The sequence below is a fragment of the Argopecten irradians genome, unplaced genomic scaffold (genome assembly GCF_041381155.1).
Source record: "Argopecten irradians isolate NY unplaced genomic scaffold, Ai_NY scaffold_1205, whole genome shotgun sequence".
NCBI classification, from domain to species: domain Eukaryota; kingdom Metazoa; phylum Mollusca; class Bivalvia; order Pectinida; family Pectinidae; genus Argopecten; species Argopecten irradians.
Genome location: NW_027188671.1, coordinates 6634 through 15950, shown reverse-complemented (window position 1 = coordinate 15950; position 9317 = coordinate 6634). Strand labels below are relative to the sequence as shown.

General features: G+C 34.6%; 2 protein-coding genes across 2 annotated transcripts; one reads left to right on the top strand and one right to left on the bottom strand.

Moving 5' to 3' along the window:
- The first annotated feature begins 6 nt into the window (after positions 1 to 6).
- Positions 7 to 3204, top strand: LOC138314018 (uncharacterized). The gene is made up of 4 exons (XM_069254223.1): positions 7 to 375; positions 1066 to 1296; positions 1548 to 1689; positions 2896 to 3204. Exons 1-4 carry the CDS (start codon positions 89 to 91, stop codon positions 3181 to 3183), a joined length of 948 nt encoding a protein of 315 aa, XP_069110324.1. The 5' UTR covers positions 7 to 88; the 3' UTR covers positions 3184 to 3204.
- LOC138314017 (uncharacterized) lies at positions 1689 to 5385 on the bottom strand. Its single transcript, XM_069254222.1, has 4 exons — positions 5010 to 5385; positions 4184 to 4320; positions 3688 to 3773; positions 1689 to 2823 (listed from the first exon to the last, which is right to left on the bottom strand). The coding sequence occupies exons 1-4, from the start codon at positions 5205 to 5207 to the stop codon at positions 1745 to 1747; spliced, it is 1500 nt and encodes a 499-aa protein (XP_069110323.1). The 5' UTR covers positions 5208 to 5385; the 3' UTR covers positions 1689 to 1744.
- Positions 5386 to 9317: the final 3932 nt, after the last annotated feature.

Genomic DNA, 9317 nt, shown 5'->3' with positions numbered 1-9317 from the left:
CAATTGACCGATCGCCATACGACCCTTAACCACGCCCCCAATTATCTTACTTAGATACTGTTGCTACGTCTGCCAAGCTTTCACAAAGATGGCGGCTGCAGCAGTATCACGTAGAACATCGCTTACCGACTTACCATCAGATTTCTCTTTAAATTATCTGAAAGAATTGAAAATAACACTCAAATCAAGGCAACAGGGATTTAAGTACTTCAGTGAAGGGTATTTTGATAATGTTAATCTTTACAAATCAGTTGATATCATCCACGTGTCCGCAAAATGTCATCGGAGTCAACGAAAAACCGAATCGCCGCATAAAATCAACATTGACATTTCTCCGGGGAAGCTGGACCTCTCTCATTGTTCATGTACTGCTGGGTATGTATATATTGTCTTTATTTTATTTTGACTTTTTATTATGAATTCCAAGTCGGCAATTTCTTTCAAACTCAACAGATATATACATTTTTTATGTAGCTTACCGTACATGTTTATAATCATTGTCATTGCAAATATATTCAGTATACGTTTGCGCGATTGTACAGTATTCATGTAAGCTTATCCCAAACATATGCCCAATTAATAGTAAAATCCAAGCATTCTAATTATTAAAGGTTTCCGTGTAACAGTGTGTAGAATCTATAGTAAATGTCATTTGAAGGTGCGTATGTTGTTTGTAGCTCGATCGGAAGTTTGCCTTGCATACATAGTATATAATACGACATAAATATTATATACAATGTACGTAGTCAATTTACTGACAAATTGCACAGAAAACCCTTGACACCAATTATTTACAACTTTATTTGACACCTACCTTGATTGGGGACCGTGATTACAGTATAGCATCCCACTGAGTCGGTATTTAATTAGCGTCAGGTACCAGGACACTTACCTGATTACGATGTTTATTACGGCCATGTGTGATTACTTGTAGACCACCACCCAGCCTTTGTTTATATTAGAGCACATATATATTACTTTGTTTTGATCTTACGCTGAAAATGAGCATAAATAAAATGTTGATTTTAATCGTACATTATGTAATTCTGCTTGTATTTCAAACAGTGCGAGCGGATGTTGTTCCCACGTTGTCGGATTGATTACTGCTTTGACACAGTGGCAAATGATGGGTCTGTCGGATGTTCCCGCGGATTTGTCTAGTACATGTTTCCAACAACAATGGTCTATACCAAGAGGATCAAAAATAACACCTGAGGCTGTACCACACATGACTATAATACAACCTAAACCCGACAGAAAACAAGGACCAATTAAAAACACAATCAAAGATTGCCGGTACGCATATGATACATTTTATTAAATGTAACATATCAATACACATATATACATGCATATACATATATCCCTTGAATATATTTCTCTGACAATATAGCTCGATCTTTTGATTAATTACTCATTACTTGTATATAACTTTTATTCAATGACAATTATGGTAACATAAAAATAGAAAGACATATTGTTTTTTTACACATTTAAGAAACAATTTTACTATGAATTTTACAAAATTTGCCATATTACTTTTACAGGAAAATCAAGGTTGAGGAAAAAGATATTGAACACCTGAAATCACTGATGAACTTCCCTATCAGTTACGTAGCAGTGAAACCAACTAGGATTGTAGATACACATTTAGGTCAAGTTGGTGTTGGCAGCGGACTAAGTACACATGTAAGCTTTACAAAACATAACGTCAAATGTAAATCAACCACACATTGTTTTTAATTCATTCCTTGTCTTGTATACAGGGCATAAAGAAATTAGTAAGGAATGAACACACATACCAAATCTGATTTATAACTGTTAGAAGACTGAGCTGGACTCGCCCAGATAAAATTTTGAAACGTTTGATTCGGGCTATTGCCCTTTCCACGTGCACGCGATGTGCTGCAATTTTTTTGGTAAGCAAAGCATCACTTTGGCTCATCTGTACACCTGCACGGGCAAAAGGTGGAATGTTTAGCTTTAGGCCACATTCAGTGACATCTGACTCTATATTAAAGCCCTTGTCAGCCATTATACCATCTCCTTCATTCAGGAATCCTATTTCTACCAAATCTTTTAACATTTTCTTGCAACCAGATTCCTCAAATATTGCCTTGTCCGATATCGCACCAGAAAATAGCATAGATGAGAAAATGATGGAACCCCTTGGGTCACAGGCTACAAGACCTTTTAAAGTATTAGTAGATTTGTAGTCAGAGTATGTCTGTGATTGTGCTTTCAAGGAGGATGGTTTGCATATTTTTATTTCTGTACAATCCATAATAGCAAATGTTGTAGGAAACTCCTCAGCAAACTTGCTAGGCATCATCCTAAATATTGTATCCCTTGGTGGCCAAATTGAGACTTCCCCAAATCTGAGATACATGTAATTTACCCACTGGGTAAATATCACCCCGACAGTTTGCTTGCTTAGTCCAAATCTGTATCCTAGATCTGCGTAATCAAAGTTGTGTCGCAGTTTCATGAGAGTCAACAGTAGTTGGTTGCATATTTCAATAGCCATTATTTCCTTTGTCCTATTTTTGGGGAATGCAATAGGTATGGCTTCATCATCAGGGATAAGGAACTTTTGGATGCCGCGGAACTGTTCTGGTGTAAATCCTGTGTAATATTTCAACCTTGTAGGATTGGTTATCAAACTCCGAACGTCAAAGTTTTCTGTGTGATCTGTCTGATTTGCCGCGTCCACAACTGCACCTTTCCTTTTCTCATTTTCTGTATCCAAAATTAAGATGGACAGCTCTCTTTTCAATCTTTCGTTTTCACAAGTAATACCCATGAACTCTAAAGGGTCAGTATCTGAAATTAAAAGACAAATAAAGTATAAATGTGCATTTTAAAGTAATGTTTTTTTTGTTGTTTTTTTTTCAGGCAAAATTCTATGAAGCAAAACATGTGCCTTCTGTAGATACAGTATGCGGAGATCTGCCTTTTCCAAAGAAAGCACCTATACATTTACCAGAGGAATACCACCCCCTCCCTGCAGATATCGTAATATCGCAAGAAAAAGCTCAGGAATTAGAGGAATGTACCCGGGATCAGGCACAGTGTCCACAATGGTTTGAGGCTCGGCAAACAAGGATAACAGCATCAAAATTCCATGAGGTTATGCACAGAAAAACAATCTCTGACAAATATTTAAGCAGGTTACTTTTTTAACAAAAATCAAAGCTGTGCCGCCATGGAGTATGGAAAAAGAAAAGAAAAAAATGCGCGGAAAGCTTATGTAGCAAAGGCTGGTAATCACGTACATGATTGTGGACTTATAATAAATCCAGCATTTCCACATTTAGGGGCTACACCAGACGGGAAAGTTTGTGAAAATGGTAAGACCGGCATTTTAGAAATCAAATGTCCATTCAGTGCCAGGCAAATGAAAATAGAAGAGGCGTTATCATTGCCAAACTTCTGTTTGGAAGAAAGAGAATCATGTGTGAAACTTAGGGAAAACCACTCCTATTACACGCAAGTGCAAGGACAGTTGCTAGTAACAGGTGCTGAGTTTTGTGACTTTGTTGTATTCACACCAAAGGAAACATTTATAGAGAGAATTAAACCAAACCAAAAGTGTATGAGCGATATTCTCTCCAAACTTTCAAATATTTATTTTGAACATGTTCGGCCTTTCTTGGCCATAAATAAATGTTGAAAATGTATACATACATGGACTTTCAGTCTGACTGGCATTTTCTTGTGTTTTCTTTACATCAAGTGGTAAATCATCCTCTGCAGGTGTCTCACATGTCGCACTTAATTAAAGAAAACATCTCATTGTAATTAATATGAAATGAAAATGCTTTTACTTTATAGATTCATATATATACATAGCCCTTCAAATGTTTCCTGAAGTCCTTGCACTTATAGTAATGTTTGTTACAGTTACATGATACTATCTCTTTTAAGTTTGAAAAAACGATATTTAGAACGGTAAAGATGGCCATGATGTCCAGCTGGATATATGATTAATTTAAATTTAATGTTCATTCATTACTGGTCACAGACACAGATGCTAATAATGGATTTAGTGTTTGGTAAACTTCTTTGAACTTTGAAGAGTGATATATGCCGTATTAAGTTGAGAAATAAATGGATAAAAGCATCACTGTTCCGAGTGTTAAAATACCAATTTACGTAATTAAATAGGATATAAATCAAGCACCTTGATAAAGAAGACAGGACAAGCTTTCTCCTTTTCGGTGGCTGTCTAGCAGGACTTGGCAGAGACACGTGTCCGTTTGATGTGTGTGGTATGGGATCAGGAAACGAATCAGTTGGACCCGATTCTCCGTGGAAGTGCTAATGAGAAAAGAATAAACAAAAAAAGTGATTTTCCTACTTAGGCATCGGGAACGTCTGTTTATTCAATTCAAGCACATACATATATATGCATACACGCTGTATTTGCAGTCCATGATTATATATTTAACATGTAAGAGACTCACGATATTATAGATGTACAACGTGTATATACCTATACATCCACTCCCCATTACCGATGACAGGTGTTAATAATCATAATAATTAAAAGTTCATACATCAGGTCTGTTACGTAACACTTCCGTTCGTAGTCTGTATATTCATTCACAGGTAGAATACACGTGTCAAATTTACACGCGATACCTGCTGTTCAAGTCAACCCCGGCCCGGTACATGTAATACCCGTGTCCTTTTTCGCACATGTGTGTTACACATGTTATACAGTCACACATTCTGAAGCTGGGTATCTAGGTAGTTGACATGTAAGCTTATAGTGTATTTTATAGCCCTTTTAAACATATTTTCTATAATTTGGCCGACGGGAAAGGAAGTGTAGAAAGTTTAACGTTATTTATGCGAGCTCAGAGCGGCAGAGGTACTTAGTAATTCACTCCAAGGACGTATATGTCACTTATAAATCCTTGTTCACTCGTATTTGAAGAATCGCGCATTAAATTACGATTTTTTTTAAATATATCAAACGAAAACGCTATATTATCATAACTTACCTTCGAACAAATAAAGGTGTTCTTTGTTACTTTGTTGACGTTGAGCTGATCGTGAGGGCGGTTACATGCCTTGATCCAACGTAGACAACGATCCAAATTACTCTTAGGTTTTGGAAACGGAATAAATTGCACCCCTACTACTCTCTCTGGATACCGGTTATCTGAATTACAAACTCCATAAGCACACCTTTTCCCCATCTTTTTTTACCGCAGTTAAACCTTTATTTATACATCATAGCTTTAGCTTACATATGCGTAACAACCGTGCGCTTGGCAGACATAGCAACAGCAGAAATTATCGCAGCCGCGTACAGCTATAGACGAATTATTTGATTGGTCAATAAAAGATGTGGGCGGAGTTTGGCGATCGGTCAATTATACAACTTTCTCCACCATCAAACCTGGCAACATCCTTCTACATGACCCAGGCAGTTAATAGGACAAAATAAAAAACTTAGCAAACCAAACCAAATATTCTTAGGAATTATAACTTAAAACTAACAGATGTTTTTAATTTCTGAGATATGATTTGAAGTTCAGGAATTCTAATCCACCTAGGTTCCCTATTAAATGGATAATTTGATAGCTTGTCCCGTAGTTGATACATCCATGGAGAATAGAATTTATATCCATGTTCTGATTGGTTAATATTCTCAGATTACTGGGTGTTGATTGGTTGATATGGGAGATAGCTACCTGGTTCAGTGGGTGATCTATCTATAGGTTAGCTAGCTGCAAAAAATTGTTTCTCTCTTGGAATCATCGTCACTAAGTTTGAAATTTCTTAATGTATATTACTCTATCTATCCTTGTACACAGGGCTGGGAATCCTGACGCAGCTGACATTCCTGTTAATTATCGGGAAATGTAGATACCAGGTGAAATAAAGTAGATTTCAGTACTAGGAGGGGACTTAAGTGTCATAACACATCCAAGTATAAATCAGAAATTAGCGAACATGTGGTCGGAAAGTTTCCAGATAAAGTCTTGGTCAGTTGAAAGCTTTTACAACTGCAGTCCATTAGCATGTAGCAGGTACATTAACCCTGGTGGATCATAATGCTTGTAAGTCCTATAAAGGACTATTAGTGGAGTTTTTCTGTTCACGCATTACAGGTCAGGGTTTGTAAATGTGGTTTAGCAGAGGGTAAAGAGCATGTCAGTAGTAGGTCCAGTGGAACAGGAGTACAGGGCAGCAGTAAGAAAAAAAACAATCTGTACTGAGGGTCTCAAATAGAATCAAAGATAGGTTTTTTATATATGACTGTTTTTAAGTCCTTTAAAAACAAAAACGACATCTGGTCCAATCTAAATTCAACATCTACTGTATCCATAAGTAGATTTAACTATTATTTAGTATATCTAAATTTTGTAAAAACATAGGATTTCCGAGAAATACCTAGTTAATAAAGTAATCAGTATGTAATCTTCTTGTTTTAAAATATTTCAAAAAGTTAGAAACAGTTTACATAATTTACAGACACACCTGTTCAGGCGCATTACATCAGGCTCTTGACTTTAAAGAAGTGATTTGGTCCATGTGTGTTTCTTGAGTAGTAAGACACAGTTTTTTATGCTTGATCAGCAACATCAAGACACACAAAACAAGTCATTTGATCTGAAATTACACAGATTTTATTAAAAAAAATTAACCAATTGCATGCAGAATTTCTTACATAATGGCTAGATATATCTTGTATAATTAAGTAACATTAATTAGCAGTAATTGCTGATGATATCAATGTATTTTTATACTTAAAAAAATTTTACTTCAACGAGTATTGATAAATCAGAGAACAACCTACCAAAAATTAGATTACTTATAAAAGAAGTTTAGAGTTTTAGTGTTGCTTGATTACTTATAAAGAAGTTAGAATTTTATAGTGTGCTTGATTACTTATAAAGAAGTTAGAGTTTTTCGTGTGCTTGATTACTTAAAAAGAAGTTAAGAGTTTTAGTGTGCTTGATTACTTATAAAAGAAGTTAGGAGTTTTAGTGTTGATAAAGAAGGTAGAGTTTAGTGTGCTTGATTACTTATAAAGAAGGTAAGCAGTTTTTAGTTTGTCTTGATTACTTATAAAGAAGTTTTGAGTTTTAGTGTGCTTGATTACTTATAAAGAAGGTAGAGTTTTAGTGTTCTTGATAATTTTTAGGCTCCAGTTGGCCAATTATTTTTGATATAGGGGAAAAACTTAAACAGGCAAGTGAAAGAAACTTTCGTTAATTCTTAATTGATTTCATACAAAAAAAAAAAAAAAAAAAAAAAGGAAATTTGAGATTTCTTGGTGATAAAAAATCAAGATTGATGAAGTCTATAAATCGGAGAATGATTTAGATTTTTTTATGATGACCTTCATCTTTTTGTCTCCACCTGTGTGTATAAATTTTATTTATATCTTATCAAACAAACACAAAAGCATGGAACTTTTTCCCTGTATTCTTCTGTCGGTTACACTGATAATCTAAATCTCAAGAATTGTTTCAGACTTTTGTTGAAAGCTGAAAAACATTCTGTAGATTCTCAATTTTTTGAACCTCATTGTAAAGTAAATTAAAAAAAAAAAATTGTCTTGTATAAAAATGTTTGAGTACAATATGGAGTGATGATAGTAAATGTGACAGATCCTTACCATCTGTTATTGTGGGGAATGTTGGCGGTATTTGAATGTATCGTGTCTAATGTTGGCGTAATTTGAATGTATCGTGTCTAATTGTTGGCGGTATTTGAATGTATCGGCGGGTAACATGGCGGAATTAGAATGTCGCAAACGTTTGAGAAGTAAGGATGTCTGTAGACATAAAGATGTTAGTGGATGGGTATAGGAACTCTCCTCTCGAGTGTCAACGTGATTGGAATTTAGAATTCTCCTTAATCTATAGAATTATCTTTTCTAATTCTCTCCCTTTTTTTTTTTTTTTTTTTTTTTTTTTTTTTTTTTTTCCTCTTTCCTCTTTTCTCAGTATATCTCTTGTAAAAAAATTTTTTAGTTTCTCTCCCTATAGAAAATTTTGAATTTTTCCAGAGAACATTTCCCCCTATGTTACTAATTGCATGCTGAGCTGCCTGATAAATTTTGTTGCAACAGAAAGACAGATTTGTCTAAATTAAAAAAAGTAAAAAAAAAAATAAAAAAAAAAAAATAAATAAAAAGTTTGGGTAAATATAATGACTAAGGTTTTGTGATACTGGGTAAATGGATATCAGCAAAAAGGAAGAAATCATTATGCATTGAAGTCCCGAAGAAAATTGATTATTTCCTTTGATTCGTATGTGATTTGTTCAAAGCATTTATTTCCCAGATTCTTAATCTTATATAGAAAATTGGAGCATACCTGGGGGTTTTAGCATTGTGTTAATTAAATAACGAATAAGCCATACAAAATAATGCTATATTGAAGCTTGGTAACTTAATAAATAATATTGCCCATACAAAATAATGATTTTTGCACCGTTATATTATTGGAGCACTATAATCAGTGTTCCTGAGGCCTGAATTGATGTAGTGCTTTATAGAATATTATTGTCCTGTTTTCTTGTGAAAATTCAACGGTATCGGAAATGTTGTACATCTTTTCGGTCCCCAATGTTATTCACAACCTTTTAGGCCAGTTTTTCCTGTTGTTTGAAGCGCATTCACTGGCAGGAAAAATTTAAATTAAATTTTATTGCATGCATAACAAACTTCCATCTCAGTGTGTGAGCAATTTTACTCCTGTTCATTACTAAATAGTTCGAATACTTTCCCCTTCAGATGGATTTCTAAATGTATTTGATTGGTTTTTGTGATTGGCAACTGAAAGTTGAAAAACGCGTTTTTGGAATTTTTTTTCTTAATCACTTATGACATGTAAATAAACATCTGCTTTAAATACAAGTCAGCCTATAGAATCACTCTCTCTGTTGTGGTCCAAAGGGGGAATTAGATTGGAGTCTTCGGCATATAGTTGGTATGTCTTATGATCCTCAATAACATTTCAACCAAAGCTATACAGTCCTTTTAATATTTTTGGTCAAATATGGACATGACAATTTTGTAGATTTAGTGTATTGAGCAGATTTAGAGAAAAGCTCGCGTTACCTAATAAAAAACACTGACCCTTAAATAGCCTCTCTCTGCAAAGTTTACAAAGTTCGTCTTCCTTGGTGAGTAAGTATAAAAAAATGTTATTTTTTTTGTGATGTCTATTACCGTTCTGAGAAAAAAAATGTATTTCTCTGAAAGATTTGACCATTACAATCCTAACTTAGTGTACTCGTCAAGGGCAGATAATACAGAAAAGTCGATGTACAAGCGGTGAAATTGTGAA

What these genes read in the sequence shown, in the direction of transcription:
- LOC138314018 (XM_069254223.1), top strand. Translation starts at nt 89, where the DNA reads ATGGCGGCTGCAGCAGTATCACGTAGAACATCGCTTACCGACTTACCA. An exon ending in CATTGTTCATGTACTGCTGG is followed by an intron (nt 376 to 1,065) that starts GTATGTATATAT and finishes TATTTCAAACAG; the next exon opens with TGCGAGCGGATGTTGTTCCC. An exon ending in GCAGCGGACTAAGTACACAT is followed by an intron (nt 1,690 to 2,895) that starts GTAAGCTTTACA and finishes TTTTTTTTTCAG; the next exon opens with GCAAAATTCTATGAAGCAAA.
- LOC138314017 (XM_069254222.1), bottom strand. Translation starts at nt 5,207, where the DNA reads ATGGGGAAAAGGTGTGCTTATGGAGTTTGTAATTCAGATAACCGGTAT. An exon ending in ACACCTTTATTTGTTCGAAG is followed by an intron (nt 4,321 to 5,009) that starts GTAAGTTATGAT and finishes TTTTCTCATTAG; the next exon opens with CACTTCCACGGAGAATCGGG. An exon ending in CAGTCAGACTGAAAGTCCAT is followed by an intron (nt 2,824 to 3,687) that starts GTATGTATACAT and finishes TTTTAATTTCAG; the next exon opens with ATACTGACCCTTTAGAGTTC.